Below are 12585 nucleotides of genomic sequence, written 5' to 3' on the forward strand. Positions count from 1 at the left end.
AGAATTAATTAAGTAATTAATGCCCCTCCCTCTTCTTCTGTATTCATTTCATGTGGGTTCGGAATGAATGTGAATCTCGTGAGCTCCTTCAATTTTCTCGAGCTTGGGCTTGGCTACTTTAGACTTTAGTCAACGGCTCCTTTCGCCATTCTCGATCGGCGTCTCTTTCGTGCATGGGGCTGGCTGGGCTTTTAAGGTTGTAACGACGCCAGATCCGAGGCAACCGAATTTTGAGCGTGGAGGTTGTCATTATTCGAATTAACGGCCGGCAGAAATTCTTGGTTAAAAATTTTTGGCAACATGAAAAAAGGCCACATCACAAGTATAACAAAAAACATAATTAGAGTTAGCATAATTAGTTAATTAAAAATTAATACTACACGGATAAATTTTATTAGAATTTGTCCAAACTATCTCGGCATTGAGTGCCTCGCTCTCTTTTGGCCTATCCGTCCCCCTTTTATTTTCATGTCCCCAGAGCCCAGGCAAGTTGTTAGCACTGCTTGCTTAGATCCATTAACATTGAAAGAGAAGTTGCTAGACGACTTAGACAGAATTCAAAACGAATCTAGAGATGATTAGATCAAGATAGGCAACAAGAACACAAGGTTTTCCCACATCAAAGCCATCATTAGATAAAAAGGACTGAGAATCCAGAGCCTGAAAGACAAACAAAAAGTGGGAAACTAACAACAATGAACTGAACGAGTTGTGTTTTTTTTTCCTGACTTTTTGAAAGTGGAGAAAACTATTGAGGCCATAGGAGCTACAGAGGTATCCATCGTGGACAAGGGGAGCTGCTAAACAGATAAAAAGGAGCCAATTAAAGCACCCGGGTTGATGAATTTCACACCCTTTTTCGCTCTAAAAATTGAGATTTAGTGTGCAGGAGGCTCGTGGAATATATCAGGAACATTTTCAATAATGATGAGCCTTTAGAAAGAACCAACAAAGCTTACCTGGTGTTGATCCCCAAAGTTCAGAGATCTGAAATAATAACTCAATTTCGACCTATTAGTGAACCAGTTAAGAAGGCCATGGCAAAGGCTTTGGTGAACCAGTTAAGAAGCAACTGATTTTGCCGAATCAAGCCAGCTTTGTGTTGGGAAGACAAGCAAGGGACACAGTATCGTCACTTAAAAACTAAACTTAATTCGACCAAATTGAGAAGGTTTTCATTCAACTTGAAGGTTGAGGAATTTGTGAAAGGTGATTTCAATGACTTGAGATATAGATGTTATAGTCTCAAAGGATTTTCATTCAACTTGAAGGTTGAGTGAAAGGTTATTTCAATTGACTTGAGATATCAATGTTGGAGAGTTTTATTTGAGCGGTCTAGTACGCATGTGTATTTGTAAGAGATCAATGAAAATCGAGTTTTGTGTATTCAAGCCCTCTAACAAGACCATCATTGAATCAAATAAATAGTTGGTAGAATATTAACACTGCTTTTGTGAGATCTTGCACTTTAGGAGGCGCCTCTAGAAATCAATAGTTGGTTCCTTAAAAACGCCATGGACGAAGAGGGTGGCTAGAGATCGTATTTATTTAAACATATAGTACCCCTCAACTCTATTTTTTTTATTTAGCTCTTTGAATTGATTAATTTTGTAGGTGACCGATTCTGTCCTATAAAATTTTTTCACTGATTACTAGAGTAAATCGGGAAGCACGAACGATATCCCTCAACCAACATTTTAGGATTGTCTTTTCTCGGGAAAAAATTAATTGTGAGAAAATTAATCCCGCAATATGTGTTATATCTAAGAATTCATTTGTGGATGTCTAATTAATTGTAGAAGCGTTTTGCATAGTCTTAAGGGCACCTCAACAACTAGCATAGTTAAGTAAGTGAAGACGAGGGGTGAGATCACCTCCTCAGATTTTTTTAAAAATAATCTTATATATATAATATATATATTTTTAAAAATAATAATACTAATTAAAATTAAAATATATCAACCACTTTTATATTCATTTTTATCATCATTTATTATTTTAAAATATATTAAACATTGATTTCACATTTTTAAAAACACTCTCACCTAAGCTATCGAAAAATTATTGGTACACTATTTTTGTGAAAAAATATCATGATTTGGAACGAGTCTGTTGATCTTCTTCTCTCGTAGGAGTTGCCCAATGTATTTTTATCATCATCGTAGTTCTTACTGTCAAAAATTATAATTTGAGGAAGTTTAGATTTGATTTCAATACCTAGAGTGCGATTTCGAAAGGCTGTAATTTGCAACAAGTAGAAGTGGAATTCATCTCATTTTTCGATTGTTAATTTGATTTTTGGATATTTAGGATTGAAAATTTTAAACTTTGATTATTAATTGAGTTGTGTTTGCTTTTAAATAAGTATTGAAAAAAAATAACATTGGAGATTGACAAATTATTTTTCAACTAAATCAAGAATGAGACGAAATTTTTGAATTAAAATTTATTTTCAACTCTTTAAATTTAAATTTTGATTTTTAAATTGTAAAAATTAATCTTTTAATTTATAATTTTTAAATATTTTAAAATTTTAAAATTTGATAATTTGATTTTGAAAGTGTTAATTATAATTGTGAAATATAATTTTTAAAAATATTATACGTAATTATAAAGTAAAATATAAAATTTAATATTTTAAAAAAATCTAATTTGAATTCGTCATTCCTAAATGAAAATTCTGACTATGCCACGGATCTAACCCTACTCTTACTTGCTCGATTCGGCGTAATGTCATCAATGATGACGAGGACAATATAGTTTGAAGACGAACCAACAGTGAAAAACCCTCCACAAGTTCAATGTACACTACTTGCATCGAGGCGGGAGAAGAAGACTACAAGAGCTTGCTGTTAGATTGAACTAAGTCCAAATTTTGTATTATCAGTATCTTAAATTATGAAAAAAAAAAGATATAAATCGAGATGGAATTGGAACTTACTGTTTGTGAAATTATTGATTAGCACGTTTTAAATCTCTTATTTTTCTAGAGAAAAACTTCACTTGGATCGATGACCTACATCGAGGCATCCATCACAAATTCAGCAGACAAATAGATCCTAGCTTTTGTCATCCTCGCATACCAAAGTTCTGGATAAGCTCACAGTTGCATTTGAATTTGTCTGCATCTGATTGATGGCGATTTCCAACCTAAAGGGACAAATAATATTCATCTCCATTGCCATTAATATATGCCATTGCACTGTGGCTCGAGTTTGTAGGGATTCCCTTTATTGGCCTTTTGTCCAGTTCTTCATCCAGGCTGTTCGCTGAATTATTATCTCCTTCAATAATTGATTCAACTGGAAGCTGAGTCTTCCACCAAGATCTGATCCACTTATGCCTGTTCTCTGAACACCACAGTAAAGAGAATATCTCCACATTACCATCTTATTTAGTATACTTCTTGCACACCCTTCACCATAAATAAGGGTCATCTGTCGATGCAACTTGACAGCAGAGAAACAAATGATTAAGATGAGAGTAGGTGGCTTGAAACATCCATGAAGACAAGGAATATGAAGTATCAGCTAACTCATTTCATATGATAATCGGGGCCTGTGGCCACCAAGACACTGCTGGCGAGTCAACCTGTGGTGTAACCCTGCCTCTGAAGCTACATCAGCAAGCATGGAGGAAAGACACTCAGAGCTGAATAAAGAGATAAGCATTGATGTAGCTTTCATCATCCAAGCACTTTTGATAAGGTTTACAGGAACCAAATTGAGTTGCTCCTTCATGGAGATGTTCATGTGCAACTTTTTTTGCATTTTTTTGTGTACTGTACTCACATATATAGAACTATTTTTGTACAGGTTGTAAACTCCAATCAGCAGGTGCCTGCCCACCATCAGCTAATAAACAAATGGTCAAAGGAGCTCAGCTACTCCTCTCATCATGTGAGATTCTCCAACAATGGTACAAGCATTGCGTGATTGAGGGCCCAAACGTTAATCCAATGCAACAAACTTACCTGCTGATTGACTTAAAAGGCACTCTTATGAGCCCACTGAACTAGCAGTCATTTGCTGTCTCAGGGCGAAGGACGGAAGATCTCTCTCAATCTGCAGAATAAAAGCTTTGATACAATGACAATGAAATTATCAGCAACAACCGAGCACAAAAACACCATGCAGAAAACATTAGACAATTTGGAACACACACAGGTTGATAGCTTTCCAGTGCAGCAATGATACAATGCAAGTAAACTACAATGCAAGTAAAATCATCTGTTATTTTGCTCTGCAAGTTACTTCGTTTCCTCCTCTCACCTCCAAACTTGCACAGTTCTGAATCCTAACTTGTGTAATCAGTGTTACTCTCTCCTCTCTCTGACTGTTTCTCTCGACTAATTGTTTGATTGTTATTTACAGAGGTCTGTTCCTCTTGTGGCCGGACTTACCTTCGGAGTCCCCCTCCGAGGGAGCGTCCATGGACCTGGTAAAGGAGAGGGAGAGGTCGGCGTAGAGGTCGACGACGCGGCGTATGTTGTTGTTGAGCTCGCGAATTAGGCTGACGTTGCGGGTGAGGTTGTCGGGGATTTTGGACTCGTGGTTCTGATTGATCTCGTTGATCAACAGCCTGTTCTGGTCCAGGATGCTCTGCACCTGGAGGAAGCTCTTTTGGAAGTTCGCGAAGACCTTGCCGTCGACTTGACTTCCGTTGCCAAACCCTGAGAAGCTATCTCCTTCCATCATCCCTTACCTCGACCGCCAAAAGGCCCTGCAAAATAATCAATTAATCGTATCAAAGTCGATGACTTTTTACAGTGGGAGATGGAGAACACAGAAAAAGTATAATCTCGGCGATAAAAATACGGCGCACAAGCTGAGTTCCAGTTTACAGAAAGAGAGATGCAGAGCAAGGACTGAGAGAAAGAGAGAGAAAGGGGGAATCTATTGAAAATTTGTCGCGATTCACTAGGGCACGAGAGACAGTGAGTGTCGAGAAATAATGGCCGCTGCAGCTCCTTTTCAGAAAGGAAAACGAGATCAGATGGAGCAGCGCGGCTCTTTTTGTATCATGGCGCACAAAAGCTGCTCCAGTTCCCCGCGAAGAAAATGCTCTCGCCTTGGCTCATGTCACAAATCCCACTTTGAATCGATCAATACGAGCAATCAACGAAGAAGAAGAAAACCAAACAAAGAGAAAACAAAACGGTGATCGGGAAAAAAGGGTAAAAAAACATATGGTACAAATAAAACTTCATCGCTGCGGTTCCTTCTCGAATGGCAGAAAAAGATGGAGCAACAAACACAAACAAATGGATCGGCTCCTGAAGCCAAATTTACCGTCCGTCAAGCCACGATCTTTGATGAATAAAACGCACGAAGAAAGAGATTTCAGAACGATAGAAACTTGTAAACACACGACACAAAGCGAGAGGCCGATCTTTGTTGTGTCAAACTGGTGCTTTTTTGTGCGACAAACCTCGGAGATGCGGGGGGAGGAAGGAGACGGTGAAATCGATGGGGGCGAAGCCTCGAAGGTATCAGCGATTCCGTCGAATCTCGAATGAGAAGTACACGAGCGAGAGAGAAGAGATCACAAGAAAATGAGAACAAAAATCCCGCTGCGGAGAATGAGACAAGCAGCCGGGTGGCTCCTTTTGCGTGTGCGCCTGCCTCTCCTCTCCGCCGCCAGGAGCTGAACGATCACCGACATCCTTTGGCGATCGCCGATTGGTCGACTTTTATTTTTCAAACCAAGCCGGTCGATCGACCCGGCTCGACCGCCTTTTTCTCGAAAGAAAAGAACTATCCGAACCGGGACCTGAGATGGAGACGCCACACTTCATAGCCAATCAGAGAAGTCAGCCACGTCACTCGCATTATGTTATCAAGTCCGCCAGATGCTCCGGCTATTTGATATTAGATAAAGATTTAAAAAGTATTATTTATTTTTAAAACTATAATTAAATATTATTTTTATTTTGGAAATAATTTTATTTCAATATTTTAGAAAACAAACGTGGGTCATTTTTAGATTGAGACGCCGTTTTGAGCACGCTAACTCGAACATGAAACGCCAATATATATATATATATATATATATATATATATCCACACGCGTAAATTTAACTTTTTTGGTTTTAAAAATTCTTTCAAAAATTAATTCAATGTTTTTATCAGATTTACGGGATGAGCCGAAAGGAGGCCGATGATGATGGCCACTTTTTTAATTTTTTAATATAAAAAACATAGAAATATTTGTTGAGAAGAGGCGGTGAATTTTAAATTCTTTTATATCGTAATAGAGATTCTGATTCAAATCAAATCAAAATTCCTATTAATTTGGATAGAATTGTTGTTTTATACAGAAAAATGATTCATTTTTTTATCATAAAAGATTATAGTTGTCAGTGACCAATTGAAAAAATAATAATTCTAGATTAGATTAATATCACATCACCATTAAGGTGGCTATTTAGTGAACCAGAACCTAATTTTTTTAAAATATCAAATCGCACAATCTAAATTTCATTAGTAAAAATTTGAATGGTTAAAATTAAAAGGTAAAAGTTTTATAATATTACATTTTAATTTTTCATATTTTTTAAAATTTATTTGTACTTCATTAGAAGGCTATTGAAATATTATTTAAAATTGCAGCGGATAAAGATATTTTTAAAAATGAATATATCTTTTGATAAATTTTAATTTATGTTACCTCTTTTAATAAATATCAAATTTTAAATGCGGCTTTTGGTTATGTGATAATCGGCCCGTTAAATACGTACACAAGAAGTGTACAATATATACTCCTGCAAAACGTGCCGACCATAACGTGAACCGGCGTCGCCATCAAAACCCACCCACCGCCGCCACTGACCACAAAGCACGGTGTGACCTCACCAAACAAAGCCCATGGCGTGTCTGAAAACCTTCCCTAATCTTCAACGCCCTGGCTTACCCTTCAGATCCCTCGGCTCCTCCCCTCGCCTCTTTTCCTCACCTCATCTCCGCCCCTCCGCCACGCTATCCTTCTCATCCTGTTCCTCCCCCAACGCCGCTGCCATGGCTGCCGTCTCCACCGTTGAGCACGTGGTCCTCTTCAAGATCCGGGAGTCCACTGACCAGTCCAAGATCGATGCTATGATGTCCGGCCTGCGATCCTTGGTCTCCCTCGACGTCGTAAGCCACCTCACCGCCGGTCCCATCCACCGCCACCGATCCGAAGCCGCCTCCGCCGCCGGGTTTACCCACTTGCTTCACAGCCGCTACCGATCCAAAGAAGACCTTGCCACCTACTCCGCCCACCCCGCCCACGTGGCTGTCGTCAAGGAGCTCGGCCTCCCCATCTCCGATGACGTCATGGCAGTTGATTGGGTCGTCGATCTCGATGGTCCGGTGGTGCCACCGCCAGGGTCGGCGATGCGGCTCACCCTCGCGAAGCCGAAGGAAGGTGCCACTGCGGAGCTCATGGAGACCCTCTCCAAGGTCAAGGCCTCGGCGCCGGCCGCGGTCACGCAGGTGAGTTTCGGGGAAAATTTCTCGCCGGCGAGGGCCAAGGGGCACGGCGTGGGGCTTCTGGCGTTTTTTAGTAGCCTGGAAGAGCTCGATGAGATGGATGCGAGACAGAAGGATTTGGTTGATTCGGTGAAAGAGAAGGTCAGGCCGCTTTTGGAGAGCTTCATTGTGCTTGATTTTGTTCTTCCGCCACCTGATGATGCTAGCCTTTGATGTTTTTTCACCCGCAGTCCACAGAGGTTCATTCGAAACTCCATTTTTTTCCCGATATAATTGAACTTCCTTTGCCAATCTCCTAAAAAAAATAATTTCCTCTCCAAAATTGTATATTTGTGGTACATGTTTTTGGAATTATGCTGAAGAGATCAATTATTTTGATCCTTTCTATTTGTTGAACAATCTTGAACAAAATTGATCTAAAAAAATTAGAGTTTTGATCACACAAAAAAGACTGGCTTAAAGCTGGTCAAACTTTGGGATTGGAATTTTAAGCAACCTCTATCAACAACTTAACGTTACTTATTACAGGGAAGCAACTTTGGCAGTGGAAATGGTTTGATTGCTATCCTTGGGTCAAGCAATGTGCCTTGTATTTATAAATTACAACCCGACTTCCCACAACATAGACTAACAAAGACTTGTTAATGACTTAAAGTTTCAATGCCAACTACAATTATTTTCTAAGTCCTTGATTAATTTTTCCTGATTAATATACATATTTATGATACTTGGGCTCGATATAAACTGCACTTTCAATCAATTTGTTTGTAATATTTTCTCTCTCTCTCTTTATGTTTTTTGGACTTGAATCATAGACTTCGATTTTTTGTTCCATGGTGACTCTTCTTCTTGCTTAGAAGATGGGAGGGGCTAGCTACACCAAAAAAACTTTAGTTCAGGGATCTAAATAACCTAGGTAATACTAATGATGGAACTTTACATAGAGCTTAATGGAGAGATATCAAATATAACCGACCCCAATTAGGTTGGGCACAAGCTCACATTCACGGGGTTGTGTCAAGTCACTAGGCATTACTTGCTATTTAATACAATGCCCAAGCCTTTAATTCTAACCGAGTAGCTTGCAAGCTGCTCATTTGTGCCTTGTTTGTTGCTTTAGATGTCTTTTCTATAAAAGCAATGAGGGAGGAGAAGGAGAAAAAAATCTAATATTCTGTGTTTTCTAGGATGGATGGAAAGAATGCTTACTCATCTCATTGTATGGATTAGGCTTAATTTGCCCTTTTATTTATTTATTTTTTATGTTGTATAGGGGTTCAAATCCTGGAAACAGCCTCTTGCCAAAGGCAGGGTAAGGCTGCGTACAATGGATCCTTTCCCCGGACCCCGCATAGCGGGAGCTTTGTTCACCGGGCTGCCCAAAAAAAAAAAAAAAGGGTTCAAACATAGTCCCACATCTAAAGTACATGGAAAAGATCATGAGATTAAAAAGATGGAAAGTATCTTCATTGGTATGAGGTCTTTTGGGTAGAGCTCAAGAACAAAGCTATGAGAGTTTAGGCCCAAAGTGGACAATATCATACAATTGTGGAGATATTTTGATTCCATCGGTATTAACAAGAGCGAGACCGTTCTTCACCGGACTAACCGCCGGATGAATCATGATCCAGTTCTAACCATGTGGTTTGAACCTTAAAAACAAAGGAAGTGGGTGCTCCCGTGTCTGAATCAAGAGGACCAGACACCAGGTGAGAAGTCCTAGTAGGTCGGGTGGACCGAGGGGCAAAAAGTCCTAGTTGCGACTAGATGAGAAGTCCTAGTAGGTCGGGTGGACCGAGGGGCAAAAAGTCCTAGCTGCGGCTAGGTGGGAAGTCCTAGTAGGTCGGATGGACCGAGGGGCAAAAAGTCCTCGTGGGTCGATGATTCAGACAAAAAGACAGTAAAATTCTACCTGCTAGTCTAGTTGGTAATGTCCTCAAATTGGTGCTTGCGTTCCTCAGTTTCAATCGACAATGGAAAAGAAACACATTGGCACCTTAGACCATCACACTTGTTCATGTGGTACTATGGATATGGAGCATTGTAGCTTCAACACTCCCTTTTAAGATGGGGTGTACCTCTTTCCATACCAAAGTAATTTAAGAAATCCAAAATGCCAAGATTCTTTATTGGGAAAGTTTCGTGATCTTACTTAACCATGTAGGATTGAAGGGAGGAACTGACTCATATTACTCTTTCATTGCCGTGAATTCCAACTTTATCAAAGTTGAGACATTGCTTTTGATACCCTGTAGAAATTGGGTGGACCACTTTGTCCCAAAATCACTTGTCACTTGGATGGACCTTATTAAAATACTCACATCATGGATTAGGCAGATTATAGGCACAACCTCAGCTCATTGTGACCCTGCTCCACTAGACCCATACCTAGCCTAGCAAATTAAAGTCGGCACCGATCCATATCCTAGCATGGCCCAAACATATTTGCAAGATTCAAAATCTCGAGCAGTGCTAAATTTTAAATTTTTAGTTTTTGACTAGAACAATATTGGTTTGCTATTGTGCTAACGTTTTGATGTATGGTGCTGGTGAACAAAAGAAGGAGATAAAATAAGAAAAAGAAGATAAGGCAACCATGTACTTAAGTTCAAATTTTGTGTTCCATCTAGAAGGGTGTATTGATATTATTTTGTATGACCATGAGTTTAAAAAAATAATAATGAAATTTCAATTCATCTTGACCTGTATTGTAGCATGCCAAAGGGTGTCAAGTGTTGGCATGACATGTTGCTCATCGACATGATTGACATGACACAGGAAGATATTACTTGTGTAGAATAATATTGAGTTTTAGAAATTTACTGGAAAGATACATTTCTACCGTGCCACATAACAACAACAACAACATGCTTGTCTCGAGCTTATATTGATAATAAAACCTGAGGTATAGAAAGGCTAAGAAGAGGGCTGAATTGATGGAGAGAGCAAAGCTGTACGAGGCATGTTGTGGGACAAGTAAAAGGACCAAGAGTTTAATCATGAGGGACAAATTCGAAATGTCAAATAGTTATTTATGGGCCAAGAAGTGCTAATTTTTTAAGCTTTATTTTACCGATGTGGTTCCTTGGTCGGACTAGTGATACCGCTCTTAAAGAAGCTTTGACCATAGATTTTTGCTGACTCATTCCTTCAAAATTTTCATAGTTGATCTGTAAGTATTTCAAATTTGGTTACTTACAATATTTGAATCAGCCTATGCTCCTTAAAAAGGTATTGGGAGATATACTAGCTAAGCTTTGAGTTGATTACCTAGGTTCCAATTTTTCTTCAGAACCCAGTTCCTATGTACAGCTCTGTTCTTGAAGTCAATCCTACTTTCACTATTATTAGCCCTGTGTATGTGTAGAAACAATTTCAGCATAACATGGCATTGACAAAAATCTCCAAAATGTCTCACTTGGAAAAATTAAAATGCTTGGAAGAGCTTGCTTTACAACTATATCTATTCCTACTATAATTGGAGCAATGCCACTACATGTATGTTGCAACTCAGATTCAGTTGCAAGTATGATGTAGATTTTAGTGTTCAAAATGTCTGTTTTCAAAATTTTTATACGCGGAAAATACTCAATAGGGATGTTGAATCATGAGGGTCAACTCTTAGTATTGATTTCCAAGTGCCAATGTCAGACCTGAGTCAAGTGACTAAATAAAAGTCCAAGTAACACACCAATAGGTTGTTACATATAACTTCATGATCTATCTACAAATTTTCCATCATAAATAATTTTTTTTTTGTTTCTCCTACGATTGCATATGTAGCATGCTCCTCATCTCCTGGAAAATTCCTATTTTGTTAGTTGTAGCTACTTGAAATTTACATATGCCCATCAATTACTATATGTTCTTATTTCTTACAGTTGCAATAATCTTGAGATCTTCTAAATTCTTGGAATTATCCAACAATTTTGATGAAGTGTCATGGTCTTCCTCTTGCAGGCTCTCAGTTATCATGGAAGCTTCTGATGAACTTACTGTATGTTGTCCTAGAAAATAAAGGCATTGTATTTGGTCCTTTTTCTGATAGAGGCAAACATTATTTATCCTTCCCAAATTGGGCTGAACATTTCGGGTCCAAGATTGTAATCTTTGATGTCCTAATTATGGATCTTGTGCCTACCTCGTTTCCCATCAATGGAGGTTAGTTGCATTTTTTATAGAGAAATGAAGATTGCAGCAGCAGAATGTGAATATCATTTCTTCTGTTTTACATAAAAAAAGTGATGTTGAATGGTGATAAAAATTCTGCTCAAAGTGTAATAAATCTATCTTAGCAGGCATACATTCATTTTGATACAAAAATATTGTAATCCGATAGGAGTTAACTTGCATCACAGAAATTTAAAACACCAAAGTCATCCCTCAAGAGATGCCTTACACTTCAATACAAACCCGAGAACCAAAAGAAGCATCATAATCCCACAAGAAGACCCTCCAAACCTATGTATCCAGTAAGGGTCAAACCGCATGATCCTTTTGTCAATGAAGCAAGTAAGGCTGATGGCGAGGGCTAGAATTATGAGCACAAAAAGAAGCCAAAGGGGCCGTGATCCGCCACTCTCACGATAGTCATCTTCTGGCTCGGCAACCTCTGTCTTCCGGTCCATGTATAACGGCGATAGCACAGCAAGAAGTGCCAGTGTGATGACAACGAGCTTTGCAGTGGAACTATTAGTCCTCCCCATGCAGCTTCTGGAGGTGTGATCATCCTCTGCGTTTAAGCCATTGAGAAGGTCAATCTCCAAAGATAGTCACAGTTTGCCTCACTTATAAGAGATTGCTCTGCTTTCCCAAATGTGTTAGTGTTTGATGGAATCAGATGCTTCAACTAGTGGAAGATGAGGTCCTGGAAATCCATAAAAGAGATTTTATGATTGACTAATTATCTCGCTATGCAATCAGTGTTTGGCATGCATATGATCATGAATAAACTAATGCAACATTTTCTACATTCTACAAGATTACTAATTGATACGCCATTTGACAAATTGAGCATGTTGTAGTCAACCAAATGTGCAGTTTATTCTCATGATGAGCATCTTGTATTCATACAAATTCAGAATAGTCTTTAGACAGTGGCCAACTGGTTTAATTT

The 12585-nt window shown here is 38.8% G+C and overlaps 3 protein-coding genes across 3 annotated transcripts; 1 reads left to right on the forward strand and 2 right to left on the reverse strand.

Annotated features, from left to right (window-relative positions):
- Positions 1-4116: 4116 nt before the first annotated feature.
- On the reverse strand, positions 4117-5648 carry LOC141840777 (protein ELF4-LIKE 3-like). The gene is made up of 2 exons (XM_074728839.1): positions 5431-5648; positions 4117-4722 (listed from the first exon to the last, which is right to left on the reverse strand). The coding sequence occupies exon 2, from the start codon at positions 4695-4697 to the stop codon at positions 4368-4370; it is 330 nt and encodes a 109-aa protein (XP_074584940.1). The 5' UTR covers positions 4698-4722; positions 5431-5648; the 3' UTR covers positions 4117-4367.
- A 1206-nt stretch (positions 5649-6854) lies between these two features.
- Positions 6855-11669, forward strand: LOC141837669 (stress-response A/B barrel domain-containing protein UP3-like). The gene is made up of 2 exons (XM_074725039.1): positions 6855-7708; positions 11430-11669. Exon 1 carries the CDS (start codon positions 6867-6869, stop codon positions 7680-7682), a length of 816 nt encoding a protein of 271 aa, XP_074581140.1. The 5' UTR covers positions 6855-6866; the 3' UTR covers positions 7683-7708; positions 11430-11669.
- Positions 11670-11736: 67 nt separating this feature from the next.
- On the reverse strand, positions 11737-12423 carry LOC141837670 (uncharacterized). The gene has a single exon (XM_074725040.1). It carries the CDS (start codon positions 12173-12175, stop codon positions 11846-11848), a length of 330 nt encoding a protein of 109 aa, XP_074581141.1. The 5' UTR covers positions 12176-12423; the 3' UTR covers positions 11737-11845.
- Between the last annotated feature and the right edge of the window lie 162 nt (positions 12424-12585).

Source organism: Curcuma longa, chromosome 11 (genome assembly GCF_044706935.1).
Source record: "Curcuma longa cultivar G26 ecotype Majalengka, Jawa Barat chromosome 11, ITB_CL_G26_1.1, whole genome shotgun sequence".
In the NCBI taxonomy this organism is placed as follows: Eukaryota; Viridiplantae; Streptophyta; class Magnoliopsida; order Zingiberales; family Zingiberaceae; genus Curcuma; species Curcuma longa.

Bases quoted from the DNA above. Each gene is read 5' to 3' on its own strand.
- LOC141840777 (XM_074728839.1), bottom strand. From the start codon at position 4,697: ATGATGGAAGGAGATAGCTTCTCAGGGTTTGGCAACGGAAGTCAAGTC.
- LOC141837669 (XM_074725039.1), top strand. From the start codon at position 6,867: ATGGCGTGTCTGAAAACCTTCCCTAATCTTCAACGCCCTGGCTTACCC.
- LOC141837670 (XM_074725040.1), bottom strand. From the start codon at position 12,175: ATGGGGAGGACTAATAGTTCCACTGCAAAGCTCGTTGTCATCACACTG.